The following is a 25,826-nucleotide window of genomic DNA, read 5'->3' as shown; positions in this document are numbered from 1 at the left end:
CTTCTTGTGCTATGTAGAGTAAGCCTCAGGAGACAGAGCTCCAGGGTTTGATGACTCAGTCTATACACTGCTGCCAAGGAATCTAGGACCCTTAAGATACAATAGGGTTAGCCAAACATCTTCTCGGGCTTCCTTCTGAAATGGAGATCTGTTGAGTTCATCCCCATACACTTAATGCGTTAGGTGCATGAGGATTGTATCCCAGAGTCTGGGAAAGCCCATCAGAGCAGAGGCCAATCCGGGGCGGAAGGCTTGATACTAGAAGTGCTTCTGGTCACTTGTTAGAGAAACCCAGGTTAATTCAATTTACAAATAAGGCACATGTGTTTGATATGTTCAAAAGGCCTGTTTCCCCTTGTAGAAAAATAAGCTTAACGATGCTGGACATTTTATGTATTTATTAGCGAATAAAGTTTAAAAGCATTTATTAAGAGACTGGTATTTTAAAACTCTCTTCGCAGCTAATTTGGGACACCGACATTATAGCACTACATACAGAGCTCAAACTAATAAGCCGTGAAACATTGAAGAAACGAAGACAAATGCTGTACATCCTTAGTTCTGTACTCTAAATGGATATCTTGACTTTGAAAGAGCTGGGTCTCCTTTATCATCCTCCTTGGTCTTTTCCAGGATGAATGCAGATCTGTTCTCTTTATCCTTTTTGATACTCCTTTTCTGCTGTAGGGTTAAAGAGCTCAGCTGATTATTTATTCCACTTTATTTTTTAAAATTTACAGTACACAGTTCACTGACTGGCAAAACCACACAGATGTGCTAGAAGATGACACTGGAAATTTGGCTGATCTTTTGAAATATAGTATTATCACAATTTTAGACTGGCCTAGCAACTTACTGATGATATAAAGCTGGGTCAACAAATGCAAAATGAAGTGATAGAAGAGATTGCTCCTCTTAATACTACAGGTGGACAATGCCACTTAAAGAGAAAAAAATCCAGTGAACAAAAAACTAGCACAATGTAAAAATGTTCAAGTCCAGGTCTGGGCCTGTCACGATGACTTTTTTACCAGCAAGGAGCTTTGAAATGTAGGGGAGCATTTTTTAAAAATAGCATTCCTCATCTGGAGTCTACCCTACCATCTCTTTCGGCTTGTTGGGCAAACCATGCCTTAATATATGGAAAACAGGGTGCCACTACCTGTTTTTTCTAATGCGTTCTGCAAAATTTAATTTTCCATCTGTATGAGAACACTGGAAAAGCCAGATGCTTCTGCTATAAGCTGCAGTCAAGGTGGAATACTGAATTTAGTTCCTCATCCTTATAGAGAGAGTGATCTGCATTCTGAGACAACTGTAGGTGCCAACAATATCAGCAAAAAAGTTCTGTTCTGTGGTATTTTATTGGCACAGCCACTTAAGGTGGATTATCAAGTCTTAGCAGTGATCTATGAGAGAACCACACCAACACCACCCAGAAAAGGTAACTCGTAATTATATTCTTTACCAGACCGTAGGTTAAAAGCTGTTTGCATTTGAAGTTACAAAAACAAATAGATAAAGATATTAGAAAAGCTTTAAATTAGTAGCCAAAGACACACCAATGGTTTTTTGTTTGTTTCAAGACAACTGTATTTATCGGGTTGGTTACTTAACATACAGTTGGATGTAAAAGGTGAAGGTAAAGGGACCCCTGACCCTTAGGTCCAGTCGTGACCAACTCTGGGGTTGCGGCGCTCATCTTGCGTTATTGGCCGAGGGAGCCGGCGTATAGCTTCCAGGTCATGTGGCCAGCATGACAAAGCCGCTTCTGGCGAACCAGAGCAGCACACGGAAACGCCGTTTACCTTCCCGCTGCACTTTGATGTGCTTTCGAACTGCTAGGTTGGCAGGAGCTGGGACCAAGCAACGGGAGCTCACCCCGTCACGGGGATTCGAACCGCCGACCTTCTGATCGGCAAGCCCTAGGCTCTGTGGTTTAACCCACAGCGCCACCCGCGTCCCACAGTTGGATGTAACCTGCTCCAAATTCATCCAAAATCTGGAAGTTTTGCAACATTACCTGTATTTATTCTCCATCTGCTAGTCATGGGTCGGGACAAGGAGATACACAGCACTGAAGCCCCACTGCCTGATTTTAGCAGCTGTCCAAGTTTTATTTGCAGCCAATAAGGGTAAGATTATTGTTTTTAAAAATGAAAGCTACTTTTCAAGATTAACTCTCTTCCCAGTACCAAATTCTATACTTCATTCAATTTTATCTAAAATCTTCTACAAGCTTATGCCACCTAAGGATGTTTGCTATAAATTCTGCGGAGATTCTGGCTTTGGTTTGAAAGTGTTGCTTCGAAGGTATAAGGTTGCACCACTTTTGTTCTGGACAACTGCAAGTACATATTCAAGTTCGCTTTACCTCTTTGTGAGAAGCCAGACTTTCTACAGCACAGTCCTAGGCCTGTCTACTCAGAAGTCAGTCCCAGTGAGTTCAAGGACTACATCCCCAATCTTCTACATTTCCAGTGTGCCTGTTATACTGAACTATGCCTATCTCCTAGCTATGATTAGTCCCGACAGAATTGTAGATTGTTACAACCTTGTAATTTTCTTGTTCTACAGAAAATACAGCGGTTACCTGGAAGAAAGGCACACCTCCACTGATACACACACTTGTCTCCAAGAAGGATTTTTCACTTAGCGGGCTCCTGTTGGTCTCTATTTCCTCCTCATACTCCTCCTCCAAATCACCCTGGGAACACAACAGTAAGCCTATTATATCAGTGAATACAGATAGAAGCCCCGTCATAAAGTTAAATGCACAGCTGAACATTGCAGGAGCACCCCTCTGTACAAGATTGATTTGCTCTATAGTAGGGATGGAGAAGCTCAGTCATGGGGACCAGATGGGGACCACATCCCTTGCTAGCTCTTCTTTGCAGCCTCCATGTGTGTTTCTGCCTGTCTCAAATGTGTCCTAGGACTCTTGCTTGCCTGGATGGAGCTGGAAGGAGGTGCTTGTGTAACAGGCTAGTTTCATGAGTACACAATAATAATAATAATAATGATAAAATTTATTATTTATACCCCACCCATCTGGCTGGGCGGCTTCCAACTGAATATTAAAAACAGTACAGCATCAGACATTAAAAACTTCCCTAAACAGGGTTGCCTTCAGTTGTCTTCTAAAAGTAAAATAATTGCTTATTATTTTACAAATACAATGGTGCCTCGCTTAACGAATGCCCTGCTTAACGAAATTTCCGCTTAACAAAAGGATTTTTCGAGCGGAAGTTGCCTCACTAGACGAATTTGTTTTATGAAAAATTTGTCTAGCGAATCACGGTTTCCCATAGGAATGCATTGAAATTCAATTAATGCGTTCCTATGGGCAAATTTTTTTAAAAAAAATTCAATGCATTCCTATGGGATTCGCTAGACGAATTTTTCGTTATAAGAAAAGACCCGTGGAACGAATTAAATTCGTCTAGCGAGGCACCACTGTAATACAAATGAAACTTTTCAGTCCTTGCTCCGCGCACTTTTGCCTCCAGCCCTGCCCGCCACTGGTATGTGGCCCTTAAAAAAGGTCTGTCCCCTTGCTCTACAGCTACTTACCAACCCTAGACCTGCAGGTATAGGGCGGTGATAGATGATAGATATCCCACTTCTATTTATGGACTTCTGTGTCCCTGCCATTAAGAATTACACAATTGAAGAAGCATCTTTCCTCCCCCCCTCTAGCTTCCGCAAATACCTTTTCAGGAGCTTTTGGCGTAGCTGCGACTTCTGTCTGCTTTTGCCTTAATCTTTCCAGCAGGACATCGCGAGGTTCTGTTTTCACAACCGTCACTGGGTACTGGTATCCTCTTCTTTTTGGGGTGGCTCCTTCGGGAGAAAAGTAAGTTTAAGTGACACATAAAACAGCCATCTTCTGGCACAGAAAAGCTGCTAAATTCCACACACTTTTGGATCTCTCCACGACTCATCGTTTCCCTCCAAATACCTGTCGGGACATCCACTTTAAGTTCTTCCCTCAGGAAGCCATTAATGCGAGTTGACCCATCCTCGGTTTCTTCAAGGAGTGTCTCTTTCTGCTTCAGAAGCACATTCTTATCATTCCTCATCTGGTCAAGGAGCCTCTTCAGGGCTTCCTCTTCAGTACCTTTTTGTCCTGCAATATGGTCCGTGACCTTAGCAACCGACGAGCTGCTATTCTCATCTAAATCCTGAAAGCAAAATGCAAGTCTTAAAACACTCCAGAGTTGAAGCAACTGGTAAACATTTTCATTTTCCATCACATGGTACCTACTAACCACTGTAAGAAATCTAAATACCACACATACACATGGCACCTGAAACCCAGAAGTGGGAAGCACCCTGTAGAGTCCTTGTAGCTCCTGAGGAGACCCTCCCCAGAGCCAGAAGAGGACATCCTCTTCAGGGTCAGGGAAACATCTCCCCCTGAATCACAAGGACAGGACTCTCCACTTAAACACATTTCACTTATGAATGGGGAGCCCGGAACGTAATCCCCACACAAGTGGGGAGTCGCCTGTAATCAGCCAAATGGAAACCATGACACTCCAGAGGGACATAACAGGTCTTTTTTAATGGCAGCTATTTTTTTGCTAATGAATTCACGAAAACTCCTAGATGAGCTTAATACTAGGAACTTTCTTTACAAAATGTGCAATTAATCAATATAATGCTGGACAAAAAGGGCTTAAGCTTGGTTTCATACATACAAAGGTCCATGTTCTCAGAAAACTAAGTTAGCTTCCAGGTAGCAAAAATATTTAAGTCTTCTTCTTTGCCAGTTTTCTTCTACAAAGGGTTCTAAAAGTCTGGAAAACCACTAGTCGCACTGCCCAGATACCACCTGACTTCTTTGTCAAATTATAAGCAGCAGTGTATGGGGTGGTAGTGAACAGACACAGAAATTGGGCTGGGGCAAAAGGGAGCAACAGCAGGTGTGGGGAAGGAATGAAGCACTCCAATTTCAGCAATGTGCCCCAGCATGCTGTGTGCTCACCCTGAACCATCTAGTTTGCTTCAACTATGCTTTAATGTATCATGTGAACCAGGTCCTGTTGCTTCGGCAGGAAGGTTGACTAGAAAAAGCTGGTCCAGAATCAGGCCAGAGGGCAAACTTTTTCTAAAAGCACTATACTGTGCTTGAAAGCACATTGCACTGCATGCAGAATGATCGTTGCATTGTACAGCCTGGCACAACCAGAGCTCAATGCAAGGGTACTGCAACTTCATTTGCCTTCACCAATATCAGGTGGCCATATCTGATATTGCTGTCGCTTCTGATCAAACTCTCAGGCCTAATCTGCACTATACAGTTAAAGCAGCATTATACCACTTTAACAGCCATGGTTTTCCCCAAAGACTGTAGTTTGCTAAGGAGGCTGAGAGTTGTTAGGAGACCACAGTGCTACAATATCCAAAGTTTCCAGAGAAGAGGGATTGACTATTAAACCACTCTGAGAATGATAGCTCTGTGAGTGGAGTAGAGGGTCCAGCACCCTTATCTAGCTAACATTCCCCAGATTCATTGGGAGAAAGCATGGTTGTTTAAAGTGGTATAGTGCTGCTTTAAATGTATAGTGCAGAGGGGGCCAAAATGTGTTTGAATTCTTCCATGTAAAGATGGGCATCTCTCCCCAACCTCGGCCAAATACTGGATGTTCAATAGGCCCAGCCTTTCCAACTGTTCCCAATTGAGAATCAAGTAATTTTCACACCCAAATGTTAACCAGTCCAATATGTTTTATATATGCTAGCCACAGACCAGTCTTGTCTATCTAAAGCAAGAGAGGGCAACCTACAGTATTTGGCCTATTTTGTGGGTGGCAAGGGGTGGAGAAACAGGAAGGTACACAACAACAAGAAGAAAAAACAGGAGGCCCAGCCTGACCACCCAAGAGATTTTCCACCCATGGCCTAAAGTGGTACAGTACTTTCAGGAAGTTTGTCATTAGGCTGTTAGATGCTAAGTAACCTTGTAGATTCTTTGTAGGTGTTCCTTTCTGGTGCTGAGGAAGGCTGCCTGTTGGTCAACAATGCAGTCCATCTTTGTAGCCGCAATTTTACCCCAGTTACACGTTTCCTGGCACATGTCTTTCACGAGCCTGTCCAGGTCCTTGCAGTGGCCGGCTGATTCCAGCAGTATCTGAACATTTTCATCGTTGGATTGCCTGATCTCTTGTGAAAAATCATCCAGAGGCAGCGTTAAACTGCTGTGCTCCGAAGTTGTAGAGCTGACAAGGCCAGTAGTCTGCCTGTATTAACAGATTTAGTAATAGATTATTAAACCTTTTGATCCAAGTACAGTCGTACGTTGGCTTACAAACAGCTTAGTTCTCAAATGTTTTGGCTCCCAAACGCCCCAAACCCCAAAGTGACTGTTCCGGTTTTCAAACGTTCTTTGGGAAGCCAAACGTCCGACGGGGCTTCTGCAGCTTCCGATTGGCTGCAGGAGCTTCCTGCAGCCAATCAGAAGCCATGCTTTGGTTTTCGAAGAGACTTCCGGAATGGATTTTGTTCGACTTCTAAGGTACGGCCGTACTTGCTTTTAACGGCACACAGCAGGGTTAATTGCATTGACTATCACTTCCTATGTGTTAAACAGGTCACATTATTACTGTGGATACTTCCCTGCATTTCTATATAATAATAATAATAATAAATAATAATAATAATATTTATACCCCACCCACTCTGGGCAGCTTCCAACAGAAAAATAAAATAATCTAATAAACATTATAAGCCTCCCTAAACAGGGCTGCTTACATATATACAGTGGAACCTCGGTTTATGAACACCTCGGTTTACGAATTTTTGGTTTACGAACGCCGCAGACCCATCTGGAACGGATTAATTCACTTTCCATTACTTTCAATGGGAAAGTTCGCTTCAGTTTATGAACAGACTTCCGGAACCAATTGTGTTCATAAACCAAGGTACCACTGTAGTGTATGAGTGCTCAAAAGCACTGAGCTGCAGTCCTTTCTTGATACAGTGACTAGTAATTTTGGGGGTGCTCTGCAGGACAAAGCCTAATCACAAATACAGTGTTTCATTGTGACAGTATCAATGAGTATCCTTAAGGGTATCTGAAGGATGTAGCAGAAAAAACAACCTCCAGGAATTCTGTTACACAAAGTTTCATTTAATTCACCCAGCAGGCACACCACAGCTTACAACCAGCAACAGCTCTCCAATTTTATGTTTTATTAAATATTTAACCTTTGGAAAACTAACCACAAAAATAGGTCAGGCACCTTCATTGTTCAGAAACTTATTTAGACCATTTGATAATAGTTTGGAAGCAGCCCTAACAATAATTACTCCCACAATAATTACTCATTACTAAGTTCATAGCAGTCACAACTAATTAATGCAAGTCCCCCCCAAAATGTACAATAAGCCAGTCAGTTATTACTAGATGCTGCATTCAAGCATGCTTAGGTTTTGAGATTTTTAGAACCAGACTTCTACATTTAGAAGGCTCACACATTTGAACTCTTATGTAGCCTACCTGCAAAATTATTGCAGGGTAAGCCTAAGGAACATGTGTGTAGCCTTTAAAAGACATTTAAGCGATAAGCAAGTTGAGGAGCTTCCTTACAAGGTTAGGCTTTCTTGGGCAGCACCAATACCCTTCTTCACCATTTCACCTTTCTCTAGCACTTCACTTAGATTCTGCTGGGTTTCTTGCTCTAGCAGGCCCAGAGAAGCAAGAAGCTGGGAAGAGGCCTAGAACAAATGCAGAGAATTAAAACACAAATCTACTGGTTTTTAGAGCCACAGCATAAAAAGAAAGCCAGTGTACTTCTTGATGAACATGGGAAAACATTTTAAATATTCTGCTGCATGGAACTCGTGAATTAGGAATGGGGACAGTTACCTGCTGCACCACTCAAGTCCTACAGATAATGGAACCTATATTTAAGTACACTGTTCTCCAGCACTATTAGTCTCCTTTTCATTGAATTTATGCACACTAACACCTCGTCGTTTCCCTCTCTCAGGTGCACACTCAAGAGTGCAACACTCAACTCCTTCATCTACCTAAATAGGGTGCAGCCAGCTGGTTCTCACATGGTTTCACTGCACACTGCTATGCAGGAAGGTATCAATGGCAGCAGGCAGGCATGTTGAAATTCATACCACAGCATTAGCTAGGCCATATTGCACAAAACACTAACCCTGTTACAAACTCGGGGGGGGGGCAGTGGTGCAGAGGTAACACAGCACATGAGAGTGAAGTGCACAGAAACACACACACACACCCCAGCTGCAGTGTGCACAAACGAGTGTTTATTTCTTGAATGAACCCTATGAAATAACAGATAAACTTCCAGTTCCCATACAAAGAGATGTGGCTTGTATGGATTGCTCAACACAAAAAAGGGCGAAATATGCTGTGCTATATGCCCTTCTCCTGCATATTGCGGCAAGGGGTGATATGATAGCCATGTTCAAATACATAAAAGGATGTCATATAGAGGAGGGAGAAAGGTTGTTTTCTGCTGCTCCAGAGAAGCGGACACGGAGCAATGGATTCAAGCTACAAAAAAGAAGATTCGACCTAAACATTAGGAAGAACTTTCTGACAGTAAGAGCTGTTCGACAGTGGAATTTGCTACCAAGGAGTGTGGTGGAGTCTCCTTCTTTGGAGGTCTTTAAGCAGAGGCTTGACAGGCATATGTCAAGAATGCTTTGATAGTGTTTCCTGCTTGGCAGGGGGTTGGACTGGATGGCCCTTGTGGTCTCTTCCAACTCTATGATTTAAATGGAACCTGAAGTTGAGAGCTGCAACTTGACTTCTCCCACCTCTACAGGATGGAAAATGCACAACTTGAAACATAAGGCGAAGGGCACCAGAACCAGCAACCCTCACCAGTCCAGTCTGCCTATCAACCATGGTCACAGTTCTGCCTGCCTCTGTCTGATTGCATTGAGGACCTGCAGAGATGGCCTATTCCTTATTGTGCCGCAAAAAGCAGAGATACCTTTTTAAGGGCCACCTTAGACAACACCACTTCTTCCTGTAAGCTCTCACAATCATGTTGAAGTTGAGCCAACTTCTGGGAAATATCCTCCTGTAGTTTACTCAAAGCAAGAGAATGGTCTTGGAAGAATATAGTCATTTTCTCTCTATAACCCGTCATCTATAAACAAGAAAATGATAGATCAAGGTTCAGAAATACACCAATGTTAGGGCTTTCAGTAGGGTTTTTAAAAATTACTCCAGCCACACAATCTCTGTACACATCCACACACAATGCACCATCAATTCACAACGCCAAAGCATGGGACACTTCACTACATTGCTTAGTGAAGATACTTCCTTAAAATATTATTGATGTCGCTGTTATATAACTTTCACACATACTTGAGTACAATAGTTCAGGATATGGCAGAAGCTGTTCAAAATTACCTTTTCAGCCAGGGATGAATATTTATGCAAATTATCATGAACTTGAGAGTTCAGATTCAGAACAAATTTCAACACAGGTAACAGACTCCTCAAGGCTTGGTCCAATCCTGATGTGTGCTCTTCCTAGAACCAAGAGTAGATTGGGGGGTATAAGACAGTTCTTCTACTTTAAATCGTTTGAGTTCAGTAAGAAAACTGATTGTTGTGGAAAGTGGAATAGGAAATGTTACAGCTCAAAACCACCTATGGCTTCTCGTTCAAAAGCTATGTCAAAAAAATTATCTCAAAAATTAAGGTGAGGGCAGCTTGTAACCTGGCTCCAGAAAATGGCTACTATAACTATACTACAGTCTGGTAGAATGGTCAAGGATGTACAGAAGGGTGGCAGCTCATTGAGCAAGACTTTGCTTGAGAGCTAAGGCAACTTCCAATGACCAAGTACGTCACCTGTTGCAATGAGGTAGATGGGTCATTTGCAGTAGATCAATTGCTGGATGACGGGATTATTTGTTTTCTGTTACAACTCAGAAGCTTTTTCCCTACAGCAGCTGGCTATATTCTTTCCTAGCTTCTTCCCTGATGCCACTCTGCCAAGGAACAGGGAATGGCTTGGGAGACAGTTAATAAGGCTGAACAAGAACCATTCAAAACATCAGTAAGTGGCTTCTACATGTCATTTCTTTTGCTGACTGCAGAGCTTCTCCTTCCCTGGTTCAGAGAGCCATTATAAGGTACATTTCCACAAAGCTATCCATTTCAAGCAATCAGGATATTTTACAGAAACAATAATTATTTAGAAGTGTCCCACGGCACTTATACTTACTAAGAGTTTCCGGAGATCATTTTTATTTTGAGATGTCAGAGACTCCTGGTTCAGTATCTTTTCAGAAGCTAGAGAAACTTCAGTGGAAACCATCTCCTGTAGAGAGCCGAACGCTGAAATTATAGCTGATGCAGTAACTCCAAAAGCTGAAGAATTGGCAGACAGAAGATCACCTACCGAGAGAGACAGGCGCCACAGTTTAAGTGAGTCACTTCTCAACAGGACAATCTTCCCCATGATTTCAGCAACAAGTCTGACTCCAAATTCAGTTTCAGGGGAAGGGAGGTCTTCTGAATGACTGCTGCACAGAAAGATGATTTGAGACACTTACCAACCGAAGAAGTGTAAGAGTCCAGCATTTGTTGGTGTTTCCAACAGTTCTCATTGATGGAGTTCTTCATATCACAGAAGAAGGCATTCATGTGGTCTGCAAATGTCTTTTGGACCTCCACATTATGCTGTTCAACTGCTTTTTTACGATCCAATTTTGCATGCAGACCCGAAACATCTGTGGTTGTTTCTTTAACAGCACTAAGCAGCTACGGCAGAAAGGTTTTGTCAGTCTTCAGTTTGCATCACACTGATTACAAAATCAGTACAGATTAGATGATGTTAAGCCATCTTCAAATCAAACAAGCAATTATTCCAAATTGTAGGAGATAGCATCTAGTGTGAGCACCCAAAGTAAAACCTGTGTATGGACAGTTGCTCACACACGGCTTCCATGCAGTCAGGACTCTCGCACAATTGTGTTCTTGGTCATATTAAACCCCCATGTTTAAGCAGTTTATAGTGTTTGGGTATCAGGGGCAGACTCTGCAGTGCAGTCCCACACTCAGTTTTTAAGCAAGTGCCAACATGCAACACATGAAAAAGCTAGTGCTGTAACTACCATGTTTCTCACATTTTAAGACGTGCCTATAAAATAAGCCATGGCACGATTTTCTCAAGGCAATAAAATATAAGGCACCCCCCCAAAATAAGACATTCTGGGGTACCGGTACTATACCGTGCTGGGAGCAGGTCCGGATGGCGCTTCCGTAAGGAACAGGAAAAGGAAGATGCCTGTACTTGCCGGAAGCGGATACGCAACGTGCACCGCATGGAGCTCAGATGGAGCAGGAGCCAGCAGAAGCTGCAGCATGCCCCACGCCGAGCCCCGACCCAGCAGGACCCTGTGCGACCCGCAGCTCGCACTGCACCAAGTCCTGACCCAGCGGGAGCCGGCAAAGGCAGCAGCAGTCGGGGCGCGGCGCGCGCTGCTGCCCTTGCCGGGTCCCGCTGGGTCAGGGCTCGGCAAAGCGCGCACTGCTGCCCTTTCCGGCTCCTGCTCCGTCGGGGCTCGGCGCGCGCTGCTGCCCTTGCTGGGTCCTGCTTTGCTGAGCCCCGACGGAGCGGGAGCCGGCAAAGGCAGCAGCGTGCGCTTTGCCGAGCTCCAACCCGGCGGCGGGACCCGGCAAGAGCCACAGCGTGCAGCGCTTGGAGCCCCGACCCGGCGGAGGGACCCAGCAGCGTGCCCTGCTGAAGCGCCAACAAAGCGCCCAGCAGCGCAGCAGCAGCCAGTTTCGGGCGCCAAGCCGCAGCAGGAAGAGGAGGTTATTTTAAAAAAATAAGACACCCCCGAAAATAAGCTATAGGCTTATTTCCTTAAGTAAAATAAATATAAGAGGGTGTCTTAAAATGTGAGAAACACGGTAGAGGTGGCTCAAACTGCATGGAATTGCTGGGCTCCAGAAGTGAAAGTCAAAAAGAGCTATTGAATTCAGATAGCTTGCTGGGGGAACACACTATTTCCTAGCAACTTCAAAGCTTCATTCCAAGGCAACCCTGTGCCTTTGGCTGCAGGGCATGGTGATAAAACACAATTGTTGCATAAACAGCAGCAAACAAAAACAACCTTCCAAACAAAATAAAAAGGAGAGGTGGAAGGGGTGGGGTCACTATGTCTATGGCTAGTTTCTTTGCTCAAGCTGCAAGCTACTTCAGTGAGGAAAAGGCAAAGCTGAGAGGGTAACACTTGAGCGGCTAAAAGGCTCTACAAGCCTTGCCTGAACACATGAACAGTGCGTGCCACTGCCCCTCTGGATTCCCTTCATGAGAAAAGTAGACCATTCTCTCTCACTTCTATCCCAAATCATTAACAGATCCTTCTTATGGTCTGGTATGCACTTCAAGATTTTGAAAGTGGCCTGAAAACATATGCAGCGCTGACAGCGTAAGCTATAATCATGACGTTATAAGCATATTGCCTATTCAAGTGCTAGTGGGGGGGGAGAGACTTGGAGAGTGAATGTTGTTAACCTTAATTGCAGTGCCATGAAGTTTTTCTTCTGTGTTCTCCAAAGCTGATGCTATATACACTTCTTCCTCAAGAAGAACCTTGGTTGTTTCCAAGTGCTTCTGTGTGTCTTCCAGCTCTTTTTCCCTAACCTCCAGGTTTGTCTTGCACTTCTCCATTTCACTTTTATGAACTGTGAATAACTCAGTGACCTGCATTGAAAGTATTCCAAAACAGTTAAAATACACTTGAAAGAAATTCTATGATCTGTTAGAGCAGGGGTGGGGAACGTCTCTGGCCCAGCTCTTTATTTCTCCCTACCTATGGGTGAACTTTCTCAGGTGGGTGGGACCACCTGTGAAGGAAGGGACCCAGGGAAGGAAATGCTTGCTGCTAATGATTATCAGAACAACAAACCATAGGAAACCAGAGTTATTTGTTACATTAGCTTCAACAAATTAATTTGCATCTCACGGAAAAGCTTCCACATGAACAAAAGTTGACAATGCTTTAAATATATCGCATCAAGTGAGTAAAGTACATTATTGTCTCTTTTTCTTACCATGGACATGCTGAACGTTGTTGGTTAGATGGGAACATGCCAATGTGAAGATGCTTTATTTTCATCTAGCTATTCTAAATCTTTTTCAGAATGTAAACACATTACCCCTCCTTACTCCTCCCAAAAGCAGCCACGTGGACTAATAACAGTCTACCAACTTACTCTTTTGAGTTCTTCCTCCATTGCTCCAATTTTCTCAATATATTCTGCAATTTGTTCTTCTTGAACAGTCAACTTCCCATTAAGAGCACTAAAATTAAAAATAAATCATGTATGGAGAACACTGAACAAGTTAACTCTGCCTGCACAAGACAATTAAATATTTGTAAGAGCAAGGAAAGAAAGACATATATGGAAATTCCCTGTTTAAACGCTAGTATGATTTTGAATTTCTCCCATCACTAATTATCGATACAGATTTCTATTTTAGAGGAGCAGCCCATTTACAATGACATCTCTGATATTAAACAAGTGTAAGTAGCCTGTAACTTATACTTTAGGCATTCTAATACATAGATAGGAGTGTGGAACTTAAAATTATGTACAGGAATGTTGCCTAGACAGCATATTAGACAAGCAGATCCTGCAACAAAACATAAATGTATCACCCACATGCTCCTTCAAGATGGTACAAACTGCAAAGGGGTTCACGGTGGTAAATTCATACTCCCTCCCCTTCCTTTTCCAACTGACACTCAGCAAGCTGTGGCTGTCAAAGGCATTTTGGAGAATTTTAAAATAAAGAGTTTTGCTCTTCTGCATACCTCGGGTTTCACCAGAGCGTGCAGATGCCTCAATGGCACTGTTGCAGCTCCAACCCTGTTGGCACTCAATAACCTGAGTTCATTATTAGAGACTATAAGCAGGACCGGAAACAAAACATCTTAATGTATATTCACCTTCTACCATTAGTGCTCCTTACTCACGGTTCTACCCTGTTTCTGCTAAAATAAGACATACCCATAAAATAAGCCATAGCAGGATTTCTAAGCATTTGCGCAATATAAGCCATACCCTGAAAATAAGACATAGTGATAGGTACAGTTCTGTAGGGCGCCAAGGAAGAGGCTAGGCTGGACATGTAATTAAAAAATAAGCCACCCCCTGAAAATAAGACACCATGTTTTTTGTTTTTTTGAGGAAAAATAAATATACAGTAAGGCGGTGTCTTATTTTCGGAGAAACACGGTAGTTAGCTGTGCCCTCCTCAAAAATATTCCATTTCATTCCTTCCCACCTGTTCCCATTTCTTCTTTTCTAACCAACGCTCAATATCCATTAGCTGCTGAGCATGGCCTGTTCTCACTGGGCTATTTTTTTGGGGGGGGGGTTAACTCTTAATTTTTTAAAAAAATAGATTAGATTTCTATAAAATCCTCATGTTGAAGCCTCCCTCTTGGCTTTTGGCACCAATCCTATTATCACTCACCACCTGAGTTCACGATTAGATGAAGTTGATGATGCCATGCTGACCCACAGCGGCCAAGCTTTGCTGTTTTCAAGGTACTTACTCATAGTTTTCCACAGAAATGTAGACACCGTTTTTCTCTCGTGCAGAAGTAAGATCTCGTTTCAAACGTTCAATCTCTTCTGTATATTCCTGTTGAAACATCAGTACAGTGTTGATACGTATCCTCCAAGCTGACTGGCCTTTGCAAACCCCAATCACAAGAGATCTCGCATTGCAACTAATTGAACTAGATCTGCCCTGCAATGCAGTAGGTAACATCTGAAGAGAACTTATACATAATGAAAGTATACTGAACCTTAATGAGTGCCCGTTTCGTGAGTTTCTGGTTCACTTCAGGCTTATTCATGATATTTTTAGCCCTGTGGGCATATTCAAGGGTACTCAGAGTTTCCTGTTGTACAAAAGATATAAAAGTGACAGGTAAGTGTTTTCTGTTTCAGCAAGAGTATGCCTATAAATATATAATCAATCTCCACTAGTCAATCCCAATGGGGAAAGTTGAATTTTTGTATAGAGAAATGGCATCTCATTCTGTGATCTGCTGTGCATCCTACCAACTTTAATCAGTCCTGTCTACACCAGGCTCTAGGGCTGTAACTCGATTTCAAATAAATCATGGTTGACTAATCATTTGAGTTTTCAAATTGACAAAATCTGCACATTTGTGTATGTCTAAATAACATGCGTTTTAAAGAAAATTGGTATACAGATGATACACATCACAGCAACCACCAACTCAGAAGAAAAAGGAGAGTTGTGGCGGCACCACTAAAAAAAATAACAACAAATTTTATTATGAAATTTGTTAGCCTTTAAGGTGCCATGTGACTTTCTGTTTTTGCTTTAACTTTCTCCAAATCCTCTTGGAGGCGGCATTCCTGCTTGTGTCAGAGAAGTTGGTAGAAATCGTTATCATCATTTTCTAATATAGTGATAAACTTGTGTGATAGTTCATTTTTTGTATTCTTTTTTAAGCCTGCTGCTCAATAGAGATGGAACCTTACTTAATTGAGAATTTTCAAGTTAATGTAGCTCCTTAATCAACTAAACACTGTAGCTTTACCAGCATCCTATCTCTTATAATCCACAGCAATCAATATGTTCTGAGCCAGTTTTCCAATGCTGTAGGAAAGCTTAGATTAGCATGCCCCAATCCTTCCCCTGTGGCATACACAGTTTCCCTAGAATAGGTTAGGAGTCCTGTGATGAGGTCTTGGAAGGCCACCCAATCACTCAAAGTTATCTTTGAAACAAGGTTCTTTTCAGCCACCAACAGAGTTTGAAGGCAAGCACCTTACCTCAAGATTGCTCGATGCTGGAGAAACAGTAGCAATTATGGAAGTTTTTGTGCGCCCTCCAAGGGAATCCTGCAGGATTCTAGTGAGCTTAGATTCTCTGTATGGAACGTGAGGGGTTCTTTCAACAAGTGCGGTAATGACTCTTCCCAGAGTCAATAGGGACTGGTTGATAGTTCCGGCTTCTCGAGCTCTTTTGTCAACTGCTCCAGAACGACCAATATTCTCACTTCCTGCCAAATCAACCTGGAAGCAAGACCGTGTCTAGGTTAATAAGCTGTTACAATCATAGGTGAGACCTAACTTTCAAATTGTACAATAAAGACAATGCAAGTAGGTAAAGAATGACCTACATTTTGCAATAAGCCAAACTCTCCGGTGCTACATGCTAGGGGTGCGTGCAGATCCCCGATCTGTCTTCTGCTCCCAAAACAATTCCAGGGGCAGAACTAATGGTTTTAAGACCCAATTTTAACACACAAATTTAAAATAGGTTTCAAACTAGAGCAAAGGGATGCAATGGCAACACACAAGAGAACACCCTGCTGCTTACCAGCTGGCACATCCAATTCTGTGCGGCATCCACATGCCACAAGATGGATGCTGCTGCTCAACAGCTGTGTGGCATGGATCCTGAGGGGTGCCAGGCAGAAGGAGAGCTGCAGCATTCAGTCTACCTTCTCCCATGAAGATGCAGCCACTGATCGGAGAAGTCTTGGCTCTTTCCCCATGGTTTTTCCACCTTGCTTGCCTCTCCTTCCTGCCTGATGTCCTGCCCATTCCTTGACACCCACAGATCATTCTGGGCCCATCCAACCAAACTCGCAGCAATCAGTAGTGATTTTTGTGCCCGACTTATCGGAGGCTCTCTTAATATGCTCCATTTGGCTCTGGATTCAGGCCTTGGGCAAGTCTGGTGCATTGGCCTAGCACCTATGGTCTCTTAAGACATGCATTTTAAGCAGATCACTTTGTTAAAACATTCAGTAAGAATTTTCAGTTTTCAAAGCAGCACTGTGTCCCCCACCCCCATGACTCATTTTTTGTTGCTCCTATACATAATCTCTTCATGGGTTAATCCCAAGGATGGGCACCTACCAAGTTTAGCTTCCCAATTTTAACAAGCTCTTCACCATCCGTTGTTGTTTCTTTCATGTGTAGCGTGACAGAGAACACCGAATGGGAGCGACTGCAAATGGAGTGAAGAATTTCAGATAAATATTCCAGTGCACATTAAAATACTCACTCACACTCACACACACACTCTCTCTCACACACACACAGAGGCCCAGCATTCACTTACATCAAGTCAACTCAAAGTAGAAGCTAAATTGGCTCATTTCACAGATTTTCTTTAACTTAGAATATGTGCTGCCACAAACAGCAGGACAGAATTGTTCCACCACTGTATTTTCCAAACTCTGCAAATCTCCCAGCTACAGTACAGCACCTTCTCTTTCACAAAGCTTCATTAATAAAGCCTTTTGTTTATTATTGCAAGTAGGACTGCAGGAAGTATTCTGTGCTGGTGGCTCTGGCGCCACCTGCTGGCTTCCTGCCTCCAATGCATTCTTCCATGTAAGTGGGCAGAAGGCCTGATTCAAACTGTTAGATTTAAACTGTTAGATTTATTTTGCATTCGCTTAATTATGCTCAGAATGTGTAGTCTCCTCAGCATGCTTTCTGCAGCGCAGTTACTCAGTTTAAATTTCATAACAAACACAACTTCCTATATTATTTTCTACAAAAACTCAACCAAATAAGACAGATGTAACACTAAGTAGTGGAGTACTTGATTGTTCTCCCTGCTGTAGCAACTGCAATGCACTGTGCTAAATGCCCTATAACTGTATTTTTATTGCTTCTTTTATTTCTTATGTGGAATTTTATTGTATTATAATTTGCATTCCATGGAATTCAAAATCAAATATATTTTCCTTGGAGGACAAGGGAGTACATAAACTTACGAAATAAAAATGAATAAAATAAATAATTGTATGTTATATTGTTGTAACCTGCTCTGGGTGCTTATTGTAAACCCTATAAATGAATAACCTCCAAAGGTGGAGGTAACTGGAGCAATGTGTTTAATGAAGCCTGCAGCAAACAAGGAGCTCATAATCCAAAACATCTGGGGGGCTTGCCTAAGGGAACTATTGGATATAATTCTTACATATTAGAATCATAGAACTGTAGAGTTGGAAGGGACCTGAGGATCATCTAGTCCTGCAATGCAGGAATATGCAGCTGTCCCATAACACGATCAAATCTGGCATTTGATCCATGCTCTAACCAACTGAGCTAGCTAGGTGTTTTTCTTTTATTTACCAATACCATGAATGAACAAGACAAGAGAAAGACATGTTTCTTACCTGGAATACTGGTTCATTAAAGTAGCTGCAGTGGTTCTTTTGGCTGCTCCCCTTTCTAAAATCTGATAAACTTCATCCTTGTTATGTACCGTTATCTCTTCCAAACCCTTGATTATGACACCTCTCTGTCATAACAAAATGCTAGGTTAGCAAGTAATTTTAAATCCCACAGCATTCAGGAGAAGCCAAATCAGTTTCTGGGTTGTTGTTTTTACCTTGTTCCGTGGGTCATCAAACATTTGCAGCTTTTCCCCAACATCTGGAGAGGGATTCAATAGATCAAAAAGCTCCTCATTGTAGATTTCCAACAGAGATACTTTCACAGAAAATTCTGTACCACTTTCAGCAAGCTTTTCAAATATTTGATGAAGTGTACGGGGAATTATACCAGCTAATGGATCCTATAATTAAAAGTAAAGAAACAAAGCATATTAGCATGAACTACAGTCATACCTCAGTTTAAGTACGCTTCGGTTTGAGTACCAGTTTTAAGTACTCCACGGACCCGTCTGGAACGGATTAATCCACTTTCCATTACTTTCAATGGGAAAGTTCGCTTCAGGTTAAGTACGCTTCAGTTTAAGTACTCCATGGACTGTCTGGAAAGGATTAATCTACTTTCCATTACTTTCAATGGAAAAGTTTGCTTCAGGTTAAGTACATACTTCCGGAACCAATTGTGTACTTAAACCAAGGTACCACTGTAGTTTTCTTTTTGGAGTTTAGGAATCTGACACTAGAATGCTAGCATGAGCATACATCTTTAAAATGCAAGTGTGTCTAATACAATCCATTATATATAGTTTTATGCTGGAGACACTGAAAATGTTATGATTTTGAGGTGGTTAGGCTATATTCCTGAGCCCCACATCCAATTCCTGGATCCATCACAATTCAATTGCATAGCTGCCAAGTTATCCCTTTTTTTAAGGGATTTTCCCTTATGCTGAATAGGCTTCCTCGCAAGAAAAGGGAAAACTTGGCAGCTATGCAATTGCAGGAATAGCCAGGCCAGCCTGGTAATGGCCTGCTAAGTATGAGCTGTTAAGGGAACAAAGGGAAGCTGTGTCAGAGGGCAAATGTGTGTGCCTCCTTCCCTGGTTAATTTGAAATACAAAAGGCCTGAATCTCAGTGATGTGACCTAGACCTAAAGCAGCAAGCTGGAGAGAGTCAGAGTTTGATTTTTGCTGGAATCCAAAACTGTGGCTATGAGAGAAGCAAGACTTTATTTGGGTGGTAATGCTAGGAACCCCCTCAGGTTCCTGTATGTGTAAATAAACCATATATCACCAGAGTCTCCACTATGCCTCATTCCAAAAGGAAACATAAGTGCCTAGAATCTTGCATCGCTCGGAGAGGGGTGTGTATTTTCCAGGAAGACTCCCTTCCAAATACACAAGCATAGGATTCTGCTGTTTGTTAATTCCTCATATTTTACCTCTTCCCATGTGTATTCTTCATTAGGTGATCTCTCCCCTTCCATAGTGAAGGTCTTTCCTGTTCCTGTTTGACCATAGCTGTACAAAGGAATTTGGAATGTTAACTTCAGGAACAGATATACTGTAGATGGAGTTAGAAGAAAAATAAAAATGATACTCACGCAAACACTGTACAGTTGTAACCCAAAAGAACTTCATTCAAAATTGGACACACAACACTCCGGTACACATCAATTTGTTTAGCCTGAGCTCCAAAAACCTGCAGAGTTCATACAAGGCATCATTGCTACACGTTTTTCAGTTATGAAACAGGAACTATCCAACTTGCCACATAATTTCACCAGTGTCAGAATTATATTCTGATTTATCTACAGATTCTCATCTCCCAGCCTGTTATCTCATGCCATTTGCACCTGCTTCCCCCCAAGAAGAGTGGTAGAAGTTCCAATAGTTTTCCAATCAAGGGAAATTTTTGTGGTGTAGCACAGTCAGTGTGGTGGTATAGTAGTTAGTGTTGAACAAGCACCTGGAAGACCAGGATTAAAATTCCCACTCAGCCATAAAACCCACTGGGTGACATTGGGCCGGTCACAACCTTGAGTTACCTGAAGAAAAGATGTGAAAAGAAAGTAATAAAAGGAACTTTTCCTTATTAAAGTTTGTTTTAAATGACTTTGATGGTAAGCACCCATTGTTTAGGAAAGATGTTGGCCAAATCAAAGGTTTTCAAGGAAATGGGTGTTTTGGAGAATCTAGGACTTTTCTAAAATAAAGCTGAGGTTTCGTATTTAACCTTTAGCTTAGTAGGCACTGGCTACCAGTAATTCCATGCAGACATGTGAGCAAGATGGTGAAGGGGGAACAGATCACACATCTGTTCTCTTGCTTTCTATACCGTAGTAGGCATGGGGAAGGGAGTGGGAGGAAATACTTTTCTTCCCCAATCAGTACGTATGCTGGCAGAGGGGAGATGGAGTGAGCCATCCATCTTCCTGCAGTCCAGGTAGGCTAAGCACATTTTGGGCTTGTTTACAAGGCTGTGCTAGGAAGCCATCCTCTCCCCCACGTATCTGAAATAAATACTGTACCCACTTTCTATGGACATTTCTATAGGCAACTTAAATAAGGCTGATCAGATAGGTTACCTGCTACATGGCAAGAGACTCCCACCTACCTCTTAATTATTCCCAGCGTAAAAGACTAGTTCAATATATATTATTCCACAATAGAAAGTGCCGCATATTAGCTCAAGAAGTATGCTCATTCAGATGTGACGCTCACTTAGGGCTCAGTGTTCTGTGAATGAGCATCAGCCTCATATGCTTCTCACATTTTCTTCCTCTGGTGCAACTGTGCTGGAAACTGTTGCCTCCATTTTTCACTAAGTGTGGCTTATGATCATGTCTGAACCCAAATAAATCATGAGTCTTAACTATAGTTTAGAGAGGAGCCAACTTCAAACTGAAGTTTATGGTTATGGCTTGGTTAACTTAAGACTAACTTCAGTTTCACAGTTTAAAAATGGAACAAAAGCTTCTGATCTCCTTTTCACAGCCGTACTAGTAGAGTAGAACAGATGGGAAACACACAAGGGCCAAGGTAGGCAACACTAAATCAAATTGTTACATTATGTTCAAATTAGATATGCCCATCTGGTCCTAGTATTACCTTGCCTAGTATCTATTCAGATTGGAAATGAATCCTTAGCTTAGGGTCTTAAGGCAAAGGACTGTCCAACCAATTGTACCGTATCCCAATGTCAGGGATCAAACCTGGACTCTTTTGCATACCAAGAATATGCTCTATTCTGAGCTATGATTACTGCCCTATATTCTCAAAACCAGTAAGATACGCTAGGAAGCCAACAAAATATTGATACTTACCATGTCAAATGTGTACGTTTTCTTCGTTGTTTTATCCATCACCCCTCCAGTGCGAACTGAAATTTCTTTCCTTCCATTTTCACACTCCACCACAGAATGGGAGTTAGATTTGCGCTCAGCTGCATTGAAGGGCCTTAAAAAAACGGTAAAAGAGTTGATCTCAAATTGCATATGCACTAGTCTAGCTACAAGCAAACAAGGTTGACAAGATTGTAGACAGTGGGTGTGCTACTTTCAGATGTCTTCTAAATGTTGTGTAGTTCTTTATCTCCTTGACATCTGATGGAAGGACATCCCACAGGGTGCGTGCCACTACCAAGAAGGCCCTCAGAGCTGGACCTCAGTATCTGGGCTGAATGGGGGTAGAGACACTCCTTCAGGTATACTGGACCGAGGCCGTTTAGGGCTTTAAAGGTCAGCACCAACGCTTTGAATTGTGCTCGGAAATGTACTGGGAGCCAATGTAGGTCTTTCAGGACTGGTGTAATGAGGCCCTGACCCTTAAGAACAGAATACAAACTTTATAAAATAGAAACTAATTAAAAAATAAAACAAAAACAATTCAGTTATACGAAAAATTAAACTAATCCCCAGGTCCAACAAAACATTAATCCCAACAGAGCAAAAAGTAGACCATAAAACCAAAATTTAAAACATGACAAATTAAAAACTATTTGAAACATTTGAAAGCATTTTTGACATTTGCCCCAACCCCAGTTTGTTCCAGTGAGGCTGGGCTCTTCAGGACTCACAACCAGGCAGTGACCCCCCCAGTCTCCCAGGAGTCCCTGAAATAGGGCAGGGTGAGCCTGGGCCCTTTCCACCTAGGCCAGGTAGAAAAGGCCTTGCAGGGAGCGGCCTTCAGCACTAACACCTTGAACACTGAATTATGAACACAATATATGCAGGTTTTATGCTGAAATTTGGTTTTGCTGAATTAGCTTTGACAAGTTTAAGAAATGTCAATTGCACACAATAAAAATGGGGAAATGTTGGACTAAATCACCTACAGTGATGTGGGATTCTAGGAAAATCTGGAATTGTGGAAAGTTTTCCAATGCCAATCCACTGAGATTCAATACAGCATGTTTACTGGGGCTATATTTAGAGAGGATAACTAAAAGGTATGCTATGCATTTAGGCGATGAATCAGTATCTCAGCCTGTCCCACAACAGAAGTATTATGACTGAAATATATGATTAAGAAAATATCAAGCATACAATTTGATTTAAATGTTATAGGTAAGCATATTTACACTATACTTGGAAGTAAATTGTCACAAGCAATCAGATAATGGAAACTTAAGTGCTGAAGATTGTCAAGCTAGAAAAAAATGACTCATCTCATCTCTTTCACCTTGTTCTTAATGAACAGATAGCTTTTCTATTGACATGCACTACTTATACCTCGAGGGAATAAAAGATGGCATAACAAAAGAGGCACAATGCTTTTTTTCTTTTTTAAGCTGATAATGTAAGACAGTCATCAACACTATCTACAGCAGGCTGTTTAATTTCAGCTCCCATTATCCTTGTCCACTGACCATGCTAGCTGGCAGGGGTGCCAACTTTAATAAAATATTGGGGGAGAGGACAGGTAAGCTGCACCTGGCATAAGCAATCACATGTTGAGGTGCATACAGCATTTGAATGGTAATGTCTGGGGGTGGGGCTGGCCCATCAAATATTTTATCGAGGGGCTGAAGACCACTTGGCCCCTATGCTGATAGGTCTGATAGGAGCTGGAATCTAATAACATCCGGAGGAACATGTGTTGGCCACACATCAGCCATCCTTAGGACTGACATACGAAATTTAAAACATTTTTTTTTAAAAAAAAAAATCTTCCAGTAGCACCTTAGAGACCAACTAAGTTTGCCATTGGTATGAGCTTTCGTGTGTATGCACACTTTACAAAGCAAAAAGAGCTGGAGACTTATTCCAGCATTATGATAAAAATGCATCAAGGAAGAAACAGGATCTACAAATCCCAACGCAACTTAATGCATAAAAACTGTAAATGTGTAGGTTCTGCCTGCAAGATCAAGGATCTTGCTTTCTCCCCACAAAGTATCCAGTAATTTCTAAGCTAAAGTATAACTGATCCTGAATATACACCCTCTTGTTTAAAGATATTTAAGTAAGCCTACTGCTGGATCAGACCGAGGCTGAAAATTCTCCGCAAAAATGCCAGCAATCAACAGGAGATGGACCTGGACCAACCACGGGGAAGATGACCAGCTACCAACCCGAGGACCACCACCAACCTCCTGTCCAAACCTACAAAACACTTTTTTGGGTGTTTTGTAGAACCCTTTATGCGTATTCAGATGTCCCACTGCGCTGCCAAGTCAGTGCGCCCAGGACCGCAGCCTTTAGCATCCAACCTCCTTGAAATTCACCACCGCCAACGCCTGGAAAAAGGATCTCTACGGTATCCGAAGCATCCACAACAATACCGGTACCATTGCCGAGGGGCGGGGGGTGGGAATCAAGCCTAGTGAGAAGTCAGGGAGGCTTACATGCACAAGATCGAGAAAGGCGCCTAATTTGGCTTCCGCAGCAAATCCCCCATATTTATTATCGTTTCTATTTTGCAGGACCCGTCCCCGCCGCCGCCGCCGCGCTTACCTGCATCTGACCACCACTTGGATGTTTTTGCCCTTCTCGTCCTTCTTGCCCCCAGCACTCGATGAATTCATGTTTAGGCCGCCGCAGGCAAGAACCCGACCCGGGCGGAGCGGAGGAAGGGAAGGGAGGCAGCCGCTCGAGTCTTTAACGGCTGGGGGAGGGGGGTCCCCGCACTTGCGAGCTCCACCGGCTGGGCGAAACGCCCGCGAGAGACGGAGAGGAGAAAAAGAGCCGCCGGCTCCCTGAGGAGAAAGAAGCGCTTCGGACCAGCGAATCTCAAGAATTACCACTTGAAACGGGACGCGCGCCCAAAGTGCCTCCACCTCCACACTCGCCTACTTTGAACGACTCGCTGCTTCGCTCCTCGGCCAATCAGCGCGAAGGGAGGAGGCGCGCAGGGCAACACGGGACTTCCCATCCCTTTCGTTTATTATTTCCTCCCAGGAAACGGACTTACGTTTTTGACTGCGTGATGCGGCGACGCAAGGATCAACATGAAACATAGACCACCAACATAAGAGCAGTCCGTTACCGTTTTGTAGAAAGGACTTCTGGACTACTTCTGACGCCATCCTAGTCTAATACCCCATGAGACCCCACCCCACGCCCGGCAAAAGCCCGTGGCAAGATTTAATTTTAAAACAAAATAAAACGCGATTTGGTGCCAAAGTGTTTCTAGAAAAGGCAGGAGTTTGTGCACAGGTCTTTACGTTGCATGAAAAAAATTATGTATGTATGTATGTATGTGAACCGCATTCCAGTCTCTAGAACTGAGCCGCGGTAAGAAGACCATTTCTCACATTTCAGAGGAAAAAAGAATCGGGAGACTCATCTCTGCTGAAAATATTCGTGTATAACACCAGGACTAGCACGCGTGGACACTTGATCGGATCCCAAGCAAACGCTCGGTTATTCCGTACTCCTGTGCGGAAGCTGCGCAGCATTACTTCTGCAGACAGACACTCTTCTGTTTTAGCCATCTCACGGAGTAAAATAGAAACCCCCAAATAGGGAAACTACTGGCTGTTGCTCTAATCGTTTATCTCTATGCTTAGGGATTTTTAAAAGCGCCGTCAGTTTAATGACAACAGGGCATGCTGGGAGTTGTAGTTTCCACTGCCCTTTTCGGCTTGCCTATCACATACCGTAGCTCTGAAGCGGTGCAACCTGAGTCTGCTGTTACACGGTTGCTATGCAGGATTCCTTATTGTGAAAAGTAGAGAGAGAAAGGGAGAAAGAGTGTAGTTATTTACATATGACGTGTCCAGTCAGTCACCAGGCGAACGGTTCCCATTCCCTGCCTCCTTGCTGTGAGCAAAAGAAAACTGCAGAGGGAGGAGACTCACCTAGGATGATTCATTTGCTGGAAGTAACCATTTGTCCTCTGCGGTGTGACAGGACCACCTTGGGGGCCTATAAAAAGGCATTTCTTAAGTATCCTTGGGAGTGACACAAAGAATTTTTAACGACCTAATGACAGTTCACTAGGACCAATCAAAACGTAACAAAATTATGAGCCAAGTTAGGCAATAATAGGCAATAATATAATTACTAGGCAAGCAGCATAATTATATTGTTTTCCATGCTTGCTATAAGCTTTTCTGTTTATGAATGACTACACAGACATGTAATTTTATCATACATATTTGTTTTTTAAAACTT

The 25,826-nt window shown here is 42.7% G+C and overlaps 1 protein-coding gene across 3 annotated transcripts in view; it reads right to left on the bottom strand.

Annotated features, from left to right (window-relative positions):
• Positions 1–383: 383 nt before the first annotated feature.
• The window catches only part of KIF11 (kinesin family member 11), a 31,552-nt gene continuing 6,109 nt past the window's right edge, over positions 384–25,826 (bottom strand). The window contains exons 2-24 of one of the 3 annotated variants that reach the window (XM_060274847.1): positions 25,511–25,577; positions 24,165–25,367; positions 21,534–21,666; positions 19,812–19,909; positions 19,650–19,728; positions 18,426–18,611; positions 18,211–18,335; positions 16,937–17,027; positions 15,842–16,084; positions 14,839–14,934; positions 14,584–14,672; positions 13,235–13,322; positions 12,534–12,722; positions 10,564–10,771; positions 10,233–10,405; positions 9,410–9,532; positions 8,982–9,140; positions 7,595–7,722; positions 5,966–6,245; positions 3,962–4,184; positions 3,713–3,843; positions 2,594–2,707; positions 384–681 (exon numbers count right to left, since the gene is read on the bottom strand). In XM_060274847.1, the coding sequence (XP_060130830.1) occupies positions 556–681; positions 2,594–2,707; positions 3,713–3,843; positions 3,962–4,184; positions 5,966–6,245; positions 7,595–7,722; positions 8,982–9,140; positions 9,410–9,532; positions 10,233–10,405; positions 10,564–10,771; positions 12,534–12,722; positions 13,235–13,322; positions 14,584–14,672; positions 14,839–14,934; positions 15,842–16,084; positions 16,937–17,027; positions 18,211–18,335; positions 18,426–18,611; positions 19,650–19,728; positions 19,812–19,909; positions 21,534–21,666; positions 24,165–24,235 (3,153 nt within the window). In that variant the 5' untranslated portion in view covers positions 24,236–25,367; positions 25,511–25,577 and the 3' untranslated portion in view covers positions 384–555. The other 2 variants (XM_060274848.1, XM_035138742.2) reach the window with 2 other exon arrangements.

Source organism: Zootoca vivipara, chromosome 5 (genome assembly GCF_963506605.1).
Source record: "Zootoca vivipara chromosome 5, rZooViv1.1, whole genome shotgun sequence".
NCBI classification, from domain to species: Eukaryota; Metazoa; Chordata; class Lepidosauria; order Squamata; family Lacertidae; genus Zootoca; species Zootoca vivipara.
The sequence above is the reverse complement of the archived record's forward strand: the minus strand, read 5'-3'. Positions and strand labels throughout refer to the sequence as shown.